The 22,449-nt window shown below is 40.3% G+C and overlaps 1 protein-coding gene and 1 pseudogene across 1 annotated transcript; one reads left to right on the forward strand and one right to left on the reverse strand.

The window, feature by feature from the left end:
* Positions 1-139: 139 nt before the first annotated feature.
* Positions 140-3,045, reverse strand: LOC126604819 (uncharacterized). Its single transcript, XM_050272132.1, has 6 exons — positions 2,746-3,045; positions 2,193-2,291; positions 1,787-1,963; positions 1,313-1,411; positions 950-1,195; positions 140-713 (listed from the first exon to the last, which is right to left on the reverse strand). The coding sequence occupies exons 2-6, from the start codon at positions 2,259-2,261 to the stop codon at positions 414-416; spliced, it is 891 nt and encodes a 296-aa protein (XP_050128089.1). The 5' UTR covers positions 2,262-2,291; positions 2,746-3,045; the 3' UTR covers positions 140-413.
* A 5,844-nt stretch (positions 3,046-8,889) lies between these two features.
* Positions 8,890-9,638, forward strand: LOC126602807 (delta(24)-sterol reductase-like; annotated as a pseudogene).
* Positions 9,639-22,449: the final 12,811 nt, after the last annotated feature.

A 22,449-nucleotide genomic window follows, 5' to 3' on the forward strand; every position in this document is an offset into this window, starting at 1 on the left:
CAGTAATATTACTCAGCATGTTCGTCTCCATACAATTGCGTACAAGGCTACAAGCTGAAATTCACTGGTATGTTATCGACAAGTGAAGTTTGCCTTGTGATGGATGTGAAATATTGCAGCAATTGGGATGTAAGGGGAGTTGTTAAATCAAGTGAAATTATTAAAGAAGTCCATTAAAAACTATTGAATGTCGGGAAAACAACACACAGGTTACGATTTCCTTCGTAATTAGCAGTTAAGCACAGTAGTTCAAATGCTTAATAACCCGCAGAGAGGAACTGAACCACGAATCGTCCCAGTCCTCATTCAGAATATAAAACAAAGACAAATATAAGTAGGTTCAGCTTGTAGCCTTGTACTCAACTGTATCTCTTTAAATTCTTACTGTACGTCGCTGGGCCGGGCAGGGTTAATCAGCTAGCCGCAGGTGCGACGGGGAGAGGCTCCGGTGCCACCTCTGCTCCAGAATGCCCATTTGTTATATGGCAAGGCTTCTCGTCAAATCCCCAGAACTTGGCAGTTTTCACATCATCCTCCGCCATCATTCGTGAAAACTCCTCATGGTCATACTTGAGGGTGGCTTGTCCCCCAAGCTCGCTCGGAAGATTTTCAACATCAAAGAATGTCTTCATGAGCTCCACACTTTCTTTACCTTTAGGGTATACAAACTTCACCTTCTGAAAGGTCTTGGGATCCAGGAAGTACTTGACAGCCTACACAAATGAAAGGCAGCAGGAAGTTCATCAAATGACAGATATAGCTGTTAAGCGACAAATATTGTAGCGCTAAATATAAGTGAACTCAAACTTTAACGAGATCTCACTAAGTCACGGCCCTGACAGTAATCCCAACGAAATCTCACTAAGTTGCCTTCCAGTGTTCTATTAACTAAACGTTTATATTCTGAAAGAAAAATTTGAAATATTGATACTTCAAATTAAGTTCGTACCTTCCAGAATGCCTGAAAAATTCTTGGTGGGTTATACAGGAATGCAACTGCAAGCCTCTCGGGGTAATGGTTCTGTAGAATGTTAATAATATCCCGGGCTGTCTTGACGGTGACATTGGTGTTGATTGAGAATCCAGTGAAGTCAACCAACCACGACATTTGTTCTTGACCTTCAGGAAGGTTGAGGATACCATTTTCTATAAGATAGACTAAATGGCGGATATTATCTTCGGGCGAGTTTGTGTTCTGACAGAACAAACAAAAAACGAAAAAAGAAAGGCAACGAGTTAAATCTATTCACTATAGGCTTACTGAAAGTGTAACCATGTTTTGGAGGGTGGGGGAGGATAGCCTACTACAGACCTGCTTTGCTGGCCTCATTATAAGCACGCTTCTCCCAAGTCGATCATGGAAAGTAGCTCTAGATACTTTGCCAGTCTCACCTTCATGCGCTATTTCATGCTAAACAATGGCATGTTTAGGTGGTAAGTACGAACTTAAATCAAACCCAAAAAGTGAATTGAAATTTTTCATAGTAAACTAGAATTTATCATCAATAAGTATGACGGGCGATAACCTATGTGCAATGCACAGAAGTAAGTTGCAGAATAGGTAAGGGAATTAAATGAACAAATTCATATGCAATGTGGTTAGAGAACACCATCCGACTCCATATTAAGTTTTTATTGTGCTATATATTTGATGAAAACAAAATACACAAGCTCAGAGTCCTACAAATATGTTCAAGCAGAATTACCAACATATGAAGAGAAACAAACAGTCCTACAAATGATGGATTTCTAGTTTGTGAATGTCATAAAAGTTCATTTAACTTACCCAACGGGTTTCTTCCGGCTTATAAGTTGCCCTCCACCTTAGTGTCTCTTCAAGCATTTTCTTCGCCTTATCAAGGTTCCAGCTCCGAGCTTCCAAATATCTCCGAAGGCATCCATCAGTGCAGTACTTCAAATTACGTCCAGATAGGGGGCCAAGTGCAGCCCTGAGTTCTTTGACCTGATTGTACATTTGTGTCATTCAACATCAGATTTCTATAGCGCACACTGCTATGTTTTTTCAATAAAGATTGGAGGGAAAGGTTTAATTTTTCTAGCTAACTTAACAATTATGATCATGTGTACGCCGGAGAGGCAGATCGATTTACTTGAGATACAAAACCCCTTTGGATTGCAAGTTGTACACTTTTGATATTACTACAAACCAGAAACGTAATTGGATTCGTTACCTTGGCATCTTTTTGTGCAGAATCATCCTCAGGGGTTGGTTTTTGAGATTGTCTTCTCAAAAGATACATGTTGCTCACCAATTGACCTCACTTTTCACCCTACAGTAAATAATTAAAACTGAAAAACTTAAAAAATCAAAAGCATGAAATAAAACCATTTGGGTTTCCTTCTTCTCCGAAAATATGGGAAAATTACATGGTCTTCAAGTTCAATGTAAAGTTCACCAAATATTTAACCGCATGGTCAACTCCCTCTTGGTTAAAGCGATCACACTAATTTCCAACACTAATATTTTACCAAAAAATAATAATTTCTAACACAATCAGGTAAAATCATTAAAGATCCATTCGGAAAAATGGAGAAAGGGGGCGTAGCTACAATTATTGGATCATCATTCGGGAGTGACAGATCTCCTAAAACATCACAGAAACATGATGAAATACAATATGGCAAATTGAGTAAGTGTTGGGCAGCTGTGTAATTGCAAAAACAGCCGAAAAATCTCATCTTTTTTTGTTGGGGACAGAAGGAATTGAATAGCCTTGAACGTACCTTTGGTTTGATGAGAGGAGAGAGTGAAATGCAAGAGATCCCTCTGGGCAAGCAATTAGGTAGAGCTTTGTGCTTATACTTTTATGGCAATTATAAATGTTTTAGAGAGAGAATGTGTGTGGCTTGATGACGCTGATTTTTGACCCTGTAGGGGGTGGCATTTGGTGAGATTTACCGGATGCGAGGAGGATTGAGGTTGATGGGAAGAAGAAGGGAATAATGGTTGGGATTTATAATGTACTGGGAAGTAATTGGCGTGCTTCTGTGTGAGAGTCGAGAGTCGAGGACACCAAAGTTGGCTAATTGTGGATTTTCAAGGCCTGCGACAGACTGCGACTGCGACTGATTTTATCAAAGTGGGGGACTACTACCTACCTCTCGCTTGGGCCCATTGCTTCCCCCATTCGTTTCTCATTCCTATTTTCCTCTGTGTTTTCAGTTTTTTATTTTATTTATTTATTAGTAAATTGTATTTAAATACTGGAATTTAATTTCTTTATAATTATATTACTTGCAATACAATGAATCATATTTAGTTTATTACAAGAGCACTTCCAGTGTAGGAAGGTTTTCATGGACAATAGGCAACTAAATTTCTTAAATAAACAATAATTGTTCAAGTACATTTACACCCCTAAACTGAATAGTCCAAATAAATCGTATTGAAATATTAGTATTTTTTATTTTATAAAATAATAAAAGATAACTTTATTTAATTTTGGATAATAATAAAAGATTGGTTGAAAATATTTGAAAATCTTGAAATGTAGTGTAAAGTGGAAGAACATGGTTAGGTAATTATTGAAAAAAAATTATATATATTTTTATCTTTAATTAGTTTTTTTTATAATTTTTTAATAATTCAAATTATGGCTTACGTCAGCCTTGCATCACATAGGCAAGGTGCTGGGCTAGGCAATTATTGCCTAACTTTTCAATCGGGCTAGCCTTGAGCCCAATTGCTCGAGTGGGCTGTAGTGTTTTGGGGAGGGGAAAAGTAGATTGGATTGCCTATCTTCTTTCCTTTGCTGCACCCTCTCTTCCTTCAATAAAATAGGTTACAAAAGTTTCTCATTATAAGTTCATTTATTTTTCGTGTGAATGTTACATTTATGATAATCATACGCTTATTTTCTCTTATATTTATTTATTTAAGGCTTTTGCCAAACTGGTTACTTAGAGTGACATAACTTCTCACATTAGTCTCTGAGATTTAAAATTGATTGAAGTAGTCCATAAGTTTTTCCACCATCAATAAGTTTTTCAACTGTTAATCATTTTTGTGACAACCCGTCCCTAATTTTACGATTTTATAAATTTTAAAAGAATGATTTGACGAAAATGCCTTAGAGGCGAGATTATTGACTTCTGTTGACCACCTTTTCTTGACGCATATGAGTTGTTATTTTATCATATTCTCAAAGTACTCGACAGTACAAACGCATAGGTGCAAGTAGAATTGAATTTGGAGTTACGACAAAGATTTTACAAACTAAATAGTGTAATGGGCGTTTTGGTAAATTCGTGTTACGGGGAGATATTTCTGTATTTTCATTGGTGACTTTGAACTGTGTGTCACGTGGGGCCCACACCCCACTCATTCCCTCTCTCTAGTGTCTTCCAATCTATATAAATCCCTTTTCTTTTTTTTTTTTATCAATTATCCACTCATTGGTTGCCACCTTACTTCTCTTCGTCTCTCCCTCAACTCTCTTAGCTCTTTCTTGTCTCCCTCTATCTGCAAGTGTAGAAAAACCTGCAAACTCGACCATTACTCGCCATCTTCAGTGAGCATCACCACCCAAATCCTCACCTCACCCCGCTTCCTTCTCTCTCGAACCCTAACATCTTTAACTTTCTTTTCTCCCTGTAAGCACCGAAAGGGTGCAATGACCTCACCACTCTGGCGGGACTGCTACATCCTCAAACCTGTCATCACCACCCATGTGTGCAGCTGCAGATGAGAGGCAGAGCCTTGAGCTTGCCTGTTACTTTCTCTATCTCTATCTCTCCCTTGTCTTTCTCAACTGCAAACGCAAAACCGACCACTGCCGGCACCTTGTTTTCCGGTGAGTTCTTAACGACTTCGACTAGGTAAGCCTCAAAACCGATGTGGGTTGTCCTATATCCCAATTTTATGTTGTTTCTGGCCTCATTATAACGTTTAACACAAAGAAATACCTCAGGGGAAAGTTCCCTAGATTTCTGACGAGAAACCCAGCCTTTGCAGGCTTTTTTCAGTCGATCCCGACCTCGACTCAACCTCATGCCCTTGTTCATGACCTCTTAAGCTTCAGTTTGACTTTTATTTAATGAAAAATAGTTAAGAATCGAGCTCGAATAGAGCTCGGGAAGTTTCCCAGCCAAACCAGCTGATTCCAGCTTTCTTTTTTGTAGAAACCGGTGATCGGATCTAAAAAAAAGGCCTTAGGCCCAAAACCTGGTCCAAAAACTTTAGCCTAACCGGCCAAAACCCTTGGGCCGATGTTCTAGCCCAGCCCAGTTCCAAAATGGGCTCTAAATATTTTGGGAATATTCTTGTTGACTTTTTCGGAAATTTTTTTCGGAAACCTTTCTAGGCTAATTTTGATGCCCCGAGTCCCTTTTTGACATCCATTTAGTGAAATTCTGAAGTTTTAACGTAGTTGACCACTGGGGTGTCTTGGTTGACTTTTTAGGGTTAACTGTTGACTTTTCTTTTACTTTTTACGAAAATTTCTCGAGACCCTTCTTAGCGTATTTCGACGTGCTGATTCCAAATCTGCCATCCGTTTCTCCAAATTCAAACATTTTAATTGAGTTTTACTAATGGGTCCCAATACTATGCTTAGGTGTGATTACTATCGGAAACTCCGGCTTCCTAGCTCGAACGGATGTGATGTCGCAAGTAACTGTGAGTGGGTCTTTGCTTTTAAATATTATATATTTATTTAGTTTCCATTCATACATTTGAAAAAGAATTTCCTACGTATGCCTGGATTCGACTAAAGTTTATAAGCGAAATAACAAAAATTACAAAATTATCCTAAATCCTACGGGATGCACATGTATGCGTACTTTTTTTGGAAATTTAAGTACAACCATGATTAATATTTTATTTATTACTATTATGTTGTGAATTTTCGATTTACTGTTAAGTGATCATATTTATGTTATTTGCTCATACGAGATTATGTGATTATGGACGTTGTGTGTTTACTTATGAAATATTGTGATGTATTTAATTCTTGAGATACTGCAGGCTACGGTAAGTATTTTCTTACCATACGTAGTATGTATATTTTGGAAACTATACTTGTTTTACGGCGAGAAGTTATTATGTTTTCGAAAAGGTTTTTACAAAGCTTTATTTTAGGCCCACTCACCCTTGTTTTTCGCCCCTCCAGGTTTTAAGGCTGAGCTTTCGTGTCAACGATGATTCTTGGCAACTCTTGGTATTGGACATTACCTTCGATGGTGTAATTCTCAATCCACTCTACTGTATTTTACTTACGCTCTGACATCACATGTGAAATGGGTTCACTCCCGCTCACTAGCGCACTTAAGGGTGGGCATAAAAGCTGCATCGAGCCGTATAAAAAAAATAAAAAAGAACCATGTTGACTGAAAAAGTCAACTTTGAGTCAAAAACCGAACCAGACAGTTCAAACCAGTTTCTTTTCCGGTTTCAAATGACCAAGAACCGATTAGGGCTCACACAGCCTCACCCTCACTTCTCTCACATCCCCATTCCCCCATTTCACACAGCCGACCCTCCTCTCATCCAAAAATATCAACAATTCCTCAGGCAGCCCACAACCTCAACTTTCTGCGACGGCTCTCATCATCCATCCTTCGCGACAGCTCACGACTCTTTGTCCTCCGTCCTCCTTCCTTGGTTTTTTCTTTATCATTTTTTCATATTTGAGATTAGGAATATGGTTGAGTTCCACTGGTTTTCCATTCTCTTTTACCTACACTATATATGTGTGATTAACACTGTCTAATTGAGTTTTATGACTCGTGTCCTGCAGATAGGTTCCTTGCCGATGTCATGAGTAAAGGTACGTAACATGATTTGTTCCCCTTTTTTGTTCCATATTGTTGGGTTGATTTCTATCACTTCATGGTTGGATTGTTTCAGTTTTTTTATACCTGTGTTTGTACCATACTTAGGGCCTCTGTATTTAGACCTCGTATAAATACTCAAGGGATTCAAATGTAATTATGTAATAAATGAAGGGGTAAATATGTAATAAGTGAGGAGCCCTTATTCTATAAAAGGACATCCCCACCCTCACAAACCTCAAGCTCCCATCCTCACATACAGAGGCCACATAGCTCACAAACAAATAGCTCTCTCAAACTCTCACTTTCTCTAAGGGACTCCTCCTCACACTTGTAATCCATACATTCATACAGAGAAGAGAAATACATCAGTGTGGACGTAGCCCAAACATTGGGGTGAACCACGATACATCTTGTGTTCTTGACTTTCTTGCAGATTCACGGTCTAATTTACGTTGTTCCAAGACCTCTCTGGTTTTGTGCATAAACATTTGGCGCCGTCTGTGGAAAACGACACGAAAAGCTATGTCGGTTCTCTTTCATTTTTTTCATCTCACCACCATGAGACCTCACCACAATATTCACCATGAATCTGCAAAAAAACCCAGGAAACCAAATACTCTATCTCTCACTCTGATATCCTCTTACAAAAAAAAAAATCACAAAAAACCAAGAACACCACACTCTCTCTAAAAATCCTGAGATTCTCTCTAAATACCCAGAAAAGCCCATCTTTCTTTCTTTTTTTTTTTTGAAGAAAGCTAAAATGTAGCTGTGGATGCTTTGATGGGTCCTCGTCGCGTCACTATCCAACATGAAACTACCCTGCTGCTGCCGCTGCTGCTTCTGCTGCTCCTGCTGTCCTTGCTATTTCTGTTCCTCCAGCTCCTGCTGCTACACACTATAAACCATGGCTAACACAAGTAGTATCAGTGGTTCAGATACCTGCAGTATCACTCCAAGGCATTCCAAGATTGCATCAACGAATTTTTAAGTGTGTTTGTACCATACTTAGGGCCTCCGTATTTAGATCTCGTATAAATACTCAGGGGACTCAAAATGTAATTATGTAATAAAGGAAGGGGCAAATATGTAATAAGTGAGGAGCCCTTATTCTATAAAAGGACCCCTCACTATCCTCATTACAGATGCCAATTCTTAAGCCCTTTTACCCTCACAAAGCTCATCTATCTCAAGCTCTCATGCTTACAAACAAAGAGCCCTCTCAAACTCTCTCTTTCTCTGGGTGACTCCTCCTTACCCTTGTAATCCATACATACAATCAGAGAAATACAGTATTAGTGTGGACGTAGCCCAAACATTGGGGTGAACCACGATAGATCTTGTGTTCTTTACTTTCTTGAAGATTCACGGTCGGATTTACGTTGTTCCAAGACGCCTCCGATTTTATGCATCAACATTTGGCGCCGTCTGTGGGAATCAACATGAAAAGCTATGTCAGTTCTCTCTCAATTTTTCACCTCCGCCATGAATCTGCAAAACCCAAGAGCCCAAAAACCTCACTTTTGGATTTTTTCCAGAAAACCCTCCATCTCCCTCTCTCTGGGTTTTATTTATTGGTGTTGTACTTGGTGCATTTCTGAAAAAGTTGTAACCTTGGCGTACAACACCAGATCTGCCCTGTCATTCCTTCAATTCAAGCTATGCTCTATTAAGTTCAGTCACCTCCGAAATGTCCAACTCCAACCCCAAAACCCGAGATTTCTCCATTCAATCTCATTGTACCTTCATACCAACAAAAAAGAAACAGATCTTCGAAAAGTAACAAAAATGGCGCTCACAAGTAGCAGCTCTCTGATTCCTACCAAATCTGCCTTCCTTCAATGCTAGTCTCTCGTACCCTCTTCCAGAACTCACCAACCCTCTCTGCCCATCAAGTCCGTCCGGCCAATCATCGCCGTTCATGCTGCAGATCTAGCCAAGAAACCAATTGTCTTCGATAAGCCGATGAAGCAGCAGGCTACACAGACAACGGTTTCTTTTTCTTCGGCGATGACCTACAATGCGGTGCCGACGAAATGGAGCCTGGAGGAGCGTATCGGAGAGGCTGCTATGGGAAACGTGTTTCTTCGGGATTTTGCCCTTAAAAATCGGTTCCTCTACGGTTCTGACATTACAAGTAGTTCGGCACCTTCAAAATAGGGTTCTGCTTTCAAGATATCGGATCTTGAAACCCCACTGCATCCAAATTGGAAGACAGCCTTGGTGGACTTTCTTGTTAAATTCCGATGGATTGTTGTTATCTTTGTTGTTCTCCCCATTTCCTTCGCTATGTACTTTTTCACGTACCTCGGGGATGTAAGATCTGAGATGAAATCCTACAAGAGGCGTCAAAAGGAACATGATGAAAATGTTCAGAAGGTTGTAAAACGACTCAAAGACAGAAACCCATCAAAGGATGAACTTGTTTGCATAAGAGGGCTTGTAACTTTGAGGTTGATTTGTCTGCATTCAGAAATGTCCTTGAAATCGATCAAGAGAGAATGATTGCGAAAGTTGAGCCCTTAGTCAACATGGGGCAGATAACCAGGGTAACGGTTCCATTGAATCTTGCCTTTGCTGTGGTTGCTGAGTTTGATGATCTTACTGTTGGTGGTCTCATTAATGGCTATGGAATTGAAGGAAGCTCTCACATCTATGGACTGTTCTCTGATACTGTTGTGGCCTATGATTTTGTTCTTACAGATGGCCGAGTTGTCAGAGCCACTAGGGATAATGAGTACTTTGATATTTTCTATGCTATTCCATACCTATTATATCTACAAGGTGGACCTAGATTTCTTCAGGATGAAGGACGAGTAGAGGAAGCACCCCGTGCTTTCTAATCAGCTCCGCCACGCCACTCCCGGCCTTGGCATCGCTCTCGTTGCATTTGGTGGCGAGCAGATCTACGACCGCCTCATATCAACGTTTTGAGGCACCAAATATCAACGTTTTCAGAGACCCGAGATAGGGAGAGAGCAAGACACACTTGGCGAAGATCCAACGGTCGTCGAAAGGTACGAGGTGTTGTATGTGAGAGGGGTTTAGGGCAACTTGTTTTTTGGAGGGAAGCATAAACTTGGTGCTGGTGGTCGTCTTCAAGCTTCAGCTTTCTACAAGCATTTCACAGTGTACCCTTTTCCCCAGGTTTCTACATCTGTTGTGGAGCCTTATAACAGTGTTCTCTCAACCCATTCTCTGCGATAGCAAATGGGGGACAACGCAAAAGAAAAAGAAAAAGAAAAAGGGGCCTCGGGAGCACATGAGAAGCAAAAGCAGAAAAGAGAAAGTAAAAGCAAAAGAAAGCAGAAAAGAAAAAGCCGAAAAGAAGATGCTCAACTATTCCACTATTCCACTATCCCAGGGGATAACATGATTAAAGATAAGAAGATGCCCACCAAGGTTCCCCGTCTCCACTTTCTGTTGGACCAGAAGATGCCCATCAACATGTAATTTATTTTTCTTATCTTTCGGAGACATCTGTATAACCCCATCAAAGGGTAATAATAATAATAAATAAAAAAAAGAGCAAGCCCAAAATTAATGGGTTGGAATGTTATGTGGAGGGCGAAGGCCCATATGCCCAAAAGAGCCAGGCCTTTTATTATCACCAACCAGGTGATCAAAAGTATGTCCGGTACTACAAAAAATTATTCGGCAGCCTGCCGCTATTACCACCAACCAAGTGATCAAAAGTACGCCTAGTACTCCAAAATTATTCGGCAACCTGCCGCTATTATCACCAACCAGGTGATCAAAAGTACACCCAGTACTCCAAAATTATTCGGCAGTCTGCCGCTATTATCACCAACCAGGTGATCAAAAGTACGTCCAGTACTCCAAAATTATACATGAGCATCACTCATGTCAATCATACATAAACATTCATGAGCATCACTCATGTCAATCATACATAAACATTCATGACCATCATTCATGTCAACATTCATGAGCATCACTCATGTCAACATCCATGAGCATCACTCATGTCAATCAACATAAACATTCATGAGCATCACTCATGTCAATCAGCTTCGAAAGCTTCATTTACAGAGCTCCAGCTTCAAAAGCTTCATTTACAAAGTTCCAGCTTCAAAAGCTTCACTTGCAAAGCTTCACTTATAAAGCTTCAGTGCAGGGTATACAAATACCGCCTTCGAACAACAGCCACTTCGGCCCATACATGGATTCAATTTGAAGTCTCCATCCAACAAACTCTATTGATTGAAGACTTGGGGGACTACATTATGTACCATATATTGGGCCTCATGAAAAATACTTAGGGGACTCTAGCCCATTATTTATGTATTGAGGGCGAACCCTTATTTTATAAAAGGGACTCCCTCACTTTCATTAGAGAACGCTAATTATTCATGTACTGAGGAGCGAGCCCTTATTCTATAAAAGGGACTTCCTCAACATCATTAGAGAGCATCGCCGTCTGATGAGCAACCGCCTCGCCGCGAGCATCACTTATGTATTGAGGAGGGAACCCTTATTCTATAAAAGGGACTCATTCACCTTCAACGCCACAAGCCGAGCCAATAAAGGCAACATAAGCCACAAGCCGAGCAGCTTCGCAACATGTGCTATTCTTAGTTGAGCATCATTTCACTTTGAGCACCGCCTCATATCAAGTATCAGTTCAAGACGACATTTAGTTACTTCGGCCCACACATAGACTGAATTTCAAGTCTCCAACCAAAAGACTCTCTTGACTGAAGACTTGGGGGACTACTGTTTGTACCATACTTAGGGCCTCCGTATTTAGATCTCGTATAAATACTTAGGGGACTCAAATGTAATTATGTAATAAAGGAAGGGGCAAATATGTAATAAGTGATGAGTCCTTATTCTATAAATGGACCTCTCATTCTCCTTATTACAGAGGCCAATTCTTAAGCCCTCTCACCCTCACAAAGCTCATCTCTCTCAAGCTCTCATGCTCACAAACAGAGAGCCCTCTCAAACTATCTCTTTCTCTTAAGGAATCCCCCTCATCCTTGTAATCCATACATACAGTCAGAGAAATACAATATCAATGTGGACGTAGCCCGAACATTGGGGTGAACCACGATACATCTTGTGTTCTTTACTTTCTTGCAGATTAACGGTTGGATTTACGTTGTTCCAAGATCCCTTCGGTTTTGTGCATCAACAAAGTGATATCAGCAAGTGTCAGTGGTACATGGATAACGATAAGCTGTACAAGTTCAAGAAGAACTTCAGCATGTTGAATGCTTAAGCATTGCTTCCGTGTAAATGAATTCATGTGCCTATCATGATGGTGAATTGGTCGTCTATTTGTAGGGGAAGGATTTATATAAATCTTTATATTAGTACCTCTTCTTATTTGAACTCGATCGATGTGCTTGTTTCTTGCGTTCATATTCGTAAACTAATGTTTCGTTTGCAACTATTTGGTGGAGGCGGGTCGGCGGTAGTGGTAGTGGTTGTTGGCAGTGGCGTTCTTAGTCCTCCATTTCAAGAATGTGAATGAGAAGTTGTGCAGCGGCGGCTTCACTGGCACTGTCGCCATTATTCCTGATCAACCCGCAGAGCTCAAGCCTTCAGAGTTTCAAGCCCACCAAGCGGCTATACATACAAGACAATTTGGTAATTTAATGGCGTGAACCTGAGGGCTTGGTATCTTTTCCGGTCAGAGTAAGCATGTGCTCTCCTGATCTCTTCACATCACCGTTAGTGTATGGCACGGCACACGACGCTATTGTCGGTTGTCACTCTTTTAGCTGCTGCTCGGGTGGGCCCGACACCACCAGCCCGCTGCTGAGCTATGAGATTTACCTCAGAGATGTGGCACCCCAATGTTTACGCTGATGGAAAGTCCATACAGTACTGTTGGCGAGCATGGAAGCCAAGATGCATGCTTGTGGTGGAGCTGCAATGATGGGTTATCTTCAATAACCCACTTGGACAAAGGGAATAACTTTTCCCAACAAAGGACTTAGCTTTACCAGATATTCAAATGGGCTAGCATGTTGATGCTCTGTCGCCTGAGGCTAAAGAAAAGTTGAATTTAGAGTTTCATGACGCTTTGAATAAAGGACCGATGACTTTGTCGACCATATGGAAAAAGATAAGCGCTTTATCTTTTGTCTGATTTATTTAAAATTATCATTTTTTTATTTAATATCTTATTATTTTTGTCATGATGACTAATTATAAAATAATAATTTATTATTTTTATGTCATGATGGCTTATGATTAAATAATATAATTATTATTTCTAATATCATATGATTACTACTACGTTATTGATTTATACAACATGTGATTTATCAAACAACTGAATAAATCATTTATTCATGATTATATATATATACACACACATTTAGGCAATACTAATATATTGTTAATTTATGCAACATGTCATTTATCACACAACTGAATAAATCATTTATTCACAAAAGGCACATAATACAATATTTTGCCTTGACAAACTTTGTCAATTTGATTTATTCATTATAGGGTCGTACTTATACTGTCATTTATTGTCAGGAATTATTGAGCAACTAGATCCACTGATCAACATTGTTACTGATTAAAAAAGTCGACCAACTTATAGATTAATAAGCCACATGCTCATGGTGATCTCTTGTCTGACCAGACACCCACTTACTTATCACCAACCAGGTGATCAAAAGTACGTCCAGTACTACAAAATTATTCGGCACCCTGCCGCTATTATCACCAACCAGGTGATCAAAAGTACATCCAGTACTCCAAAATTATTCGACAGCCTGCCGCTATTATCACCAACCAGGTGATCAAAAGTACACCCAGTACTCCAAAAATTATTCCGCAGCCTGCCTCTATTATCACCAACCAGGTGATCAAAAGTACGCCCAGTACTCCAAAATTATTCGGCAGTCTGCCGCTATTATCACCAACCAGGTGATCAAAGGTACGCCTAGTACTCCAAAATTATTCTGCAGCTTGCCGCTATTATCACCTACTAGGTGATCAAAAGTACGTTCAGTACTCCAAAATTATACATGAGCATCACTCATGTCAATCATACATAAACATTCATAAGCATCATTCATGTCAACATTCATGAGCATCACTAATGTCAACCTCCATAAGCATCACTCATGTCAATCAACATAAACATTCATGAGCATCACTCATGTCAATCAGCTTTGAAAGCTTCATTTACAGAGCTCTAGATTCGAGAGCTCCAGCTTCGAAAGCTTTATTTACAGAGCTTCAGCTTCAAAGCTTCACTTTAAAAGCTTCACCTATAAAGCTTCAGTGCATGGTATACAAAGACCACCTCCGAACAACCACCACTTCGGCCCATACATGGATTAAATTTGAAGTTTCCAGCCAACAGCCTCTATTAACTGAAGACTTGGGAGACTACACTATGTACCATATATTGGGCTTCCGCAACTGGGCCTCATAAAAAATACTTGGGGGACTTAGCCCATTATTTATGTATTGAGGAGCGAGCCCTTATTCTATAAAAGGGACTCCCTCACCATTATTAGAGAGCATCAACTCTAGCCTATTATTCATGTATTGAGGAGGGAGCCCTTATTTTATAAAATGGACTCCCTCACTTTCATTAGAGAGCACCCATTATTCATGTATTAAGGAGCGAACCCTTATTTTATAAAATGGACCCCTTCATCTTCATTAAAGAGAGCACCCATCATTCATGTATTGAGGAGCAAACCCTTATTCTATAAAAAGGACTCCCTCACCATCATTAGAGAGCATTACCGCCAGCTGAGCAACCGTCTAGCCGCGAGCATCACTCCTAACCCATCACTTATGTATTGAGGAACGAGCCCTTATTTTATAAAAGGGACTCTCACACCATCATTAGAGAATACCACCGCCTACTGAGCAACCGCCTCACAGCGAGCATCACTCTTAACCCATCATTTATGTATTGAGAAGGGAGCCTTTATTCTATAAAAGGGACTCCCTCACCTTCAACGCCACAAACCAAGGCAACATAAACCACAAGCCAAGCAGCCTCGCAATATGTGCTACTTCTAGTTGAGCATCATTTCACATTGAGCACCGCCTCATATCGAGTATCAGTTCTAGACAACATCTAGTTACTTCGGCCCACACATGGACTGAATTTCAAGTCTCCAGCCAAAAGACTCTCTTGACTGAAGACTTGGGGGACTACTGTTTGTACCATACTTAGGGCCTCCGTATTTAGACCTCATATAAATACTCGGGGAACTCAAATGTAATTATGTAATAAATGAAGGGGAAAATATGTAATAAGTGATGAGCTCTTATTCTATAAAAGGACTTATTGCCCTCACAAACCTCAAGCTCTCATCCTCACGTACAGAGGCCACAAAGCTCACAAACAGAGAGCTCTCTCAAACTATCTCTTTCTCTGGAGGACTCTCCCTCACACTTGTAATCCATACATTCATACAAAGAAGATAAATACATCTGTTAATGCACAAAATCAGCGAGGACTTTGGTACAACAGAAAGTGTTAAGTTTGTGACCTTCGCTATATTGCTCCAGTCACTAGTGTGGATAAGTAAGTAAATGGATAGGGACAGCGAAGCAAACACAAGATGTATGTGGTTCACCCAAATTGGCTACGTCCACGGAGTAGAGGAGTTCTCATTAATTGTGAAGGGTTTACACAAGTACATAGGTTCAAGCTCTCCTTTAGTGAGTACTAGTGAATGATTTAGTACAAATGACATTCGGAAATATTGTGAGAGAATGATCTCTATTTATAGAAGATAGTTTCTAGTTTCATTCTGATATTGACACGTGTCGTGTTGTGATTGGCTTCTAATGTTGACACATGTGGCACTATGATTGGCTTCTGATGTCGACACATGTCGCGCTGTGATTGGCCTCCTGGTTTGAGGGAAACTCTTCTGGGTCCTTGACGGTATAACGTTGACTGGTGCTCAGTAGTTTCGGGATTGGTCAAGTATGGTACAAACAGTGCTCCCTTAAGTTCTTGAGTGAGGGAAGCTCATCGGTTGGGGACTTGCAAGATCCAAGCTATTGAGTAATCACAAAACTTCTAAGTACCGAAGTGTGGTATCATTTTCACTTGCCTTATCTGTCTTATATATAGATGTGGCATCTTCTCTAGAAGTACTTTTCCTCCATCCAAGGGTGGTATCTTTAACCGATGAAGATGCACAAGGTAATGTATCAATTTCACTTGAAGCTTACTTGTAGTTTCAGGCTTGGTCAAGTGCGATACAAACACTATAGTAGGAGTCCCCCAAGTCGCTGAGCTAGGAGATTTGCCGAAGGAGGTAACAGACAAGGTAAGCAATCAAACTTCCAAGCAAGCAACCTGGATCGAAGGTTCGACTTCGGCTTCTAGTTTATTGTTCTCATTCTCCTTGTGTCGTAAACAGCAACAAGGATAAGGAGAAGCAAATGGAGAAGATATGATATGAGATACTTTTGATTTTGAAGAAGTAACTTTCCACAGGCTTATTCTTGAAATGGGTTGGAAGGTTTTCAGGTTTCCTCCAAAGTATAAGGCCGACTCAAGAATTTGAGGGTTAAAACAAGTCCATCAAATCTAAAGTACGTTCGACCCTGATGATATAGGATACTTTTACTATTGACAAAGTAGTGGATGTATCGACACGTGTTCTGTTACGCTTATCTCCACATGCTTCCTTGTATCCTTCTCACTTACCCTATCTGTTCCTTAGGCAGATGTGGTATCTTCTTTGGAAGCATAAGATGTTGAAGATGAGTACTCGAGAGCAATGGCAGGTAAGTAATTAGGCAAGGGGTTCCAGGCAGTCAATTCCTGACTTGAAGCTTGATTCCAAGTGCTGACTGATTGCTTTTTTCTCCTTGTCTTGCAAGTAAGAACAAGGCCAAAGGAAAAGATAGGGAAAAAGCATGCTATGGGATACTCTTACTTTTAACCCTGATGATATGAGATACTCTTGCTCTGGTGTGGCTTGTTTGCAGAGGTATTATTGAGAGGAAAAGAAGCTGAGTATTTCGAGAGACTCTGCTGAGAGTGCCCTTTCGAATGTGAAGAAAAGTTGAGCATTTTTTTATTTGCAGGTCTTCCTGGCTGTGGAGGATGGAGGTCGACATATATAGGAGTCTCCCTAACAACAAGTAGTAGTGTTATTTCTTTACCCTTCTTGGTCATAGCGATGTAGTGGGAGCTGCAAGCTTCACGTGTTTTAACTTTGTCAGAGCACTTTGAAAAAGTGGTCTGTGGTATCTGGAAAGCTGATGTTACGTGTGAAGATTACAGATAAGCTTTATCCAAGGAAATCTGGCTCTTGAAGTTCGGAGAGTGTTGCCTCTTCGATTTTCGAACAAGCAATCCTGTCGATGATCTGGCTCTCGAGATTCAGAGAACGGTGCCTCTTCGATTTTTTAGAAAGCAATCCTGTTGGGAGTCTGACTCTTGAGATTCGGAGAGCAGTGTCTCTTCGATTTTTGAGAAAGTAATCCTGTTGGGAGTCTGGCTCTTGAGATTCGGATGACGGTGCCTCTTCGATTTTTGAGCACGTAATCCTGTTAGGAGTCTGGCTCTCGAGATTCAGAGAGCGGTGCCTCTTCGATTTTTGAGAAAGCAATCATGTTGGGAGTCTGACTCTTGAGATTCAGAGAGTAGTGTTTCTTCGATTTTTGAGAAAGTAATCCTGTTGGGAGTCTGGCTCTCGAGATTCGGAGGGCAGTGCCTCTTCGATTTTTGAGCAAGCAATCTTGTTGGGAGTGTTTTAAAGGTTGGGCATTTTTTCCAGTCTGCCTTGCCACAAAGCACGGAGGTTAACACATATTAGGACTTTCTAGTTATCAAGCAGTGGTGCTGTTCCTTTACCCTTGTGGGTAATAGTAGGGTAACTGAACCTTCAAAATGTATGTGTCTATACGTTATCAAAGATCATTGGCAAAGTTATCTGTGGTACCCGAGAAGCTGATGTTACGTGTGGAAAATGGTGCCTCTTCGGAATCCGAAGAGTGATGCCTCTTCGATTTTTGAATCAACGGCCATGTTGCCCTTTCTTTTATAAGAGCACCAATTGTATGCAAGAAGTACATTCAGAGAGTTATTGCTTATAGGAATTTTCCCCTTACTTCAGAGATTTATTGCACCTCATTTCTCCTTCATTATTTCTGAGAATGTCTGGCCCATCCGACTGTCTTTTTGACTTGAACTTTGGTGAAGAGGCAGTTATGCCTTCTCAAGACAACATATGGCACTCATCATTCTTATGCCCTACTGGTCCTCTTACCGTTGGGAACTCTGTGATGAATAATGATATAACTACTGCAGTGGTGGCCAAGAACCTTCTCACTCCCAAAGATAACAGTCTAATGAGTTGGCTGTTAAGGATTCTTTGGCTCTCAGTGTTCAGTGTGCAGGTTCTGTGTCTAATATGGCCCAACGCCTATTTGCTCGATCCCGCCATGTTGAATCATTGGCGGCTGAAGTGATAAGTCTCAAATAGGAGATCAAATGGCTCAAGCATGAGAATAAATAGTTGCACAGGCTCGCACATGACTATACTACAAATATGAAGAGGAAGTCGACTAGCTGCAGGAATCTGATGGTCAGATTTTACTTGATCATCAGAGGTTTGTGGGTTTGTTCCAAAGGCATTTATTGCCTTCGTCTTCTGAAGCTGTACCGCGTAATGAAGCTTTAAATGATTAACCTTCGATGCCTCCTCCTTTTGGGGTTCTGCCTAGTACTGAGGCTTCGAATAATAACCCTCTGGTGCCTTCTCTTTCTGGGGCTCTGCCGACTGCTGAGACTTCTCCTGAGCAACATTTGTGAAGGCTCTCTCTTGTTTGTTTATTTTGATTCATGTATATGTACATATTTGTAACTTATCGGAGATATCAATAAACAAGCTTTGCTTCATTTCAATGTATTGTGTTAAATACACCAAGGTCTTCTTCACTAAGTTCTTTGAATTTTTCCTTTTGTTGAATCTTGTATGTTGAAGCTTTGTGACTAAAGCATATAGGTTGAGGTAGTGCTCCCTTAATTTCCCGAGTGAGGAAAACTTCTCGGTTGGAGACTTGAAAAAATCCAAGTCATTGAGTGGTCGTGAGACTTCCGAGTATCAAGGTGCAGTAGCATATGGTAGGAGTCCCCCAAGTCTCCAGTCGAGGGAGTTGACGAATGAGGTGTCTTGCTAGTAGCCAAGTTTCCAAAGTAACAAAACTTCACCATTTTCCTTTCTAAGTGATAGCCCAAAACACCTCTTTCATATATATTTGTTATGAAAGTTGTTAGGCCCAAAGAAGAGGAGGCCTAGACAATTTTATTTTTTTTTTTGAATTTTCGAATTTTTGAATTTTCGAATTCCTGAAAATATATATATATATATATATATATATATATATATATATATTAAGCTTTATAGGTGAAGCTTTGTAGGTGAAGCTTTAAGGTTGAAGCTTTGTTGGGTACCACGAATTGATTTTGCTTCACACTATCTTGATCAAGATAATGTGAAGCTTTTGCGGTGGGTGAAGCTTTTGTGGTGGGGGAAGCTTTTATGGGTGAAGCTTTTGTGGTAGGGGAAGCTTTTGTGAGTGAAGCTTTTATGGTGGGGGAAACTTTTATGTTTAAAGGTGAAGCTTTGTAGGTGAAGCTTTGAGGTTGAAGCTTTGTTGGGTACCATGAATTGATTTTGCTTCACACTATCTTGATCAAGATAGTGTGAAGCTTTTGTAGGTGAAGCTTTTGTGGTGGGTGAAGCTTTTGTGGTGGGGGAAGCTTTTATGGGTGAAGCTTTTGTGGTAGGGGAAGCTTTTGTGAGTGAAGCTTTTATGGTGGGAGAAGCTTTTGTGTTTGAAGCTTTTGTTGGTGAAGCTTTTGTTGGTGAAGCTTTTGTTGGTGAAGCTTTTATGGATGAAGCTTTTATGGGTGAAGCTTTTGTAGGTGAAGCTTTTGTGGTGGGTGAAACTTTTGTTGGTGAAGCTTTTATGGGTGAAGCTTTTGTAGGTGAAGCTTTTATAGGTGAAACTTTTGTACGTGAAGCTTTTGTGGTGGATGAAGCTTTTGTGGTGGGTGAAGCTTTTGTTGGTGAAGCTTTTATAGGTGAAGCTTTTGTTGGTGAAGCTTTTATGGGTGAAGCTTTTGTAGGTGAAGCTATTGTGGGTGAAGCTATTGTGGGTGAAGCTTTTGTAGGTGAAGCTTTTGTAGGTGAAGCTTTTGTAGGTGAAGCTTTTGTGGTGGGTGAAGCTTTTATGGGTGAAGCTTTTGTATGTGAAGCTATTGTGGGTGAAACTTTTGTAGGTGAAGCTATTGTGGGTGAAGCTTTTGTAAGTGAAGCTTTGGAGTTGAAGCTTTGTAGGTGAAGCTTTGGAGTTGAAGCTTTTGTTGGATACCATGAATTGATTTTGCTTCACACTATCTTGATCAAGATAGTGTAAAGCTTTTGAGAATTTGTAGTTGTCCTCCATTGATGAAGTTTTTGTTGGTGAAGCTTTATTGGGTACCACGAATTGATTTTGCTTCACACTATTTTGATCAAGATAGTGTGAAGTTTTTGAGAATTTGTAGTTGTCTTCCATTGATGAAGCTTTGTTGAATTTCCCTAGACAACATATACAAATTTTGCTTCCACACTGTTGAGCAAAAGATTGTGATGCAAGCCACACCTTGTAGTAATCGAAGGTTTGGATGAACCATATAAATTGAATTTGCTTCGAACAGTCTTGAATTTGCCTCGAAGGTTTGAGAATTGTAGTTGCCCTCCATTGATAAAGCTTTTGTTGGCACCATAAATTGGTTTTGATTCACACTGTCTTGATCAAGAATGTGTGAAGCTTTGGAGAATTGTGGTTGCCCTCCATTGATGAAGCTCTTGTTGGCACCATAAATTTGTTTTGCTTCACACTGTCTTGATCAAGAGTGTGTGAAGCTTTTGAGAATTGTGGTTAAACTCCTTTGATGAAGCTCTTGTTGGCACTATAAATTGGTTTTGCTTCACACTGTCTTGATCAAGAGTGTGTGAAGTTTTTGAGAATTGTGGTTGAACTCCTTTGATGAAGCTCTTGTTGGTACCATAAATTGGTTTTGCTTCACACTGTGTTGATCAAGAGTGTGAACCTTTCTACGAGTTGTAGTGTTTGCATTGTTACAAAAAGGAAATGTCTGAAGCAAATGCAAGAGGGCTGAATGGCTTGATTTTCGTATGTCATGCACTGAAGTTGTTGTTGGCTTGCAATAAGACTTTGTTGGTGACTATAACTTTTGTTGGGCATAAGTGCTCCCCTAGTTGAGTTGTCAAGCTTGAGGGTTTTTGATTATTTGTGAATGTTAGGAGTTCACATGTACAAGTTGTACCACTCGTCTTCTGGTAGGTGGAATGAATGGTAAGTTGCTTTCATCACTTGGTTGGTGGTACGAATGTGAGTTACTTCATCACCTTTCATCACATTTCATCACCTGGTTGGTGGCACGAGGATGAGTTCCTTCTTCACCTGGTTGGTGGCATGAATGGCAAGTTGCCAAATGATATTAGAGTACGGGTTGTACATTTTATCACCTGGTTGGTGGCATGAAGATGAGTTCATTCTTCACCTGGTTGGTGGCATGAGTGGCAAGTTGCCAAATGATATTAGAGTACTGGTTGTACATTTCATCACCTGGTTGGTGGCATGAAGGAGAGTACAGGTTGTACATTTCATCACCTGGTTTGTGGCATGAAGATGAGTTCGTTCTTTACCTAGTTGGTGGCATGAGTGGTAAGTTGCCAAATGATATTAGAGTACGGGTTGTATATTTCATCACCTGGTTGGTGGCATGAAGGAGAGTACGGGTTGTACATTTCATCACCTAGTTGGTGGCATGAAGATGAGTTCTTTCTTCACCTAGTTGGTGGCATAAGTGGCAAGTTGCCAAATGATATTAGAGTACGGGTTGTACATTTGATCACCTGGTTGGTGGCATGAAGGAGAGTACGGGTTGTACATTTCATCACCTGGTTGGTGGCATGAAGATGAGTTCCTTCTTCACATTTCATCACCTGGTCAGTGAGAATAAGGGCAAGGTGTCGAGGCACATTGTAGCAAGTGTCAAAGACACAAAGTATGTTGAACCATTTTGAAGCACATTTGGTTTATGTATAGATGTGTTGGAATGTATGATGTTTATGTATGAATGTGTTGGAATGTATGATGTTTATGTATGAATGTGTTGGAATGTATAATGTTTATGTTGATTGATATGAGTGATGCTTATGAATGTTTTGCTATGCATGAAGGGATCCATGCTTTTGATATGTTAACCATGTTAGTTGTAACACTTAGTATCACATACTTTGTGTCAAAGTACGCATGTTGAAGCTCTGAGTTAGAGTATAAGGGTAGGTCAGCGTAGACCAAGTGTTATAGTGCTAGGAACGCAAAAGACTCAGAAGAAGTTGTCTGAATTCCCTCTTCTTTAAATATTTGCCGAATAGCTTGTGTGACAAAAGATCTCAAACGGTTAAGAGTTAAAACATTTGTAATGTGTATGCCTTCTTATAATAGCATTTCCTTCAGTACCTAGTCCTCCACTTTGAAAGAGTGAAGCTTGGCCCCATAGACATAATAGTCGATAGTACGTTCACCCATGGATACGAACTTTTATCCCTCTTGTTGTAATGGGCTTGCTGAGAGTAAAAATCCTTCCTC

Source organism: Malus sylvestris, chromosome 15, assembly GCF_916048215.2.
Source record: "Malus sylvestris chromosome 15, drMalSylv7.2, whole genome shotgun sequence".
Lineage (NCBI taxonomy): Eukaryota > Viridiplantae > Streptophyta > Magnoliopsida > Rosales > Rosaceae > Malus > Malus sylvestris.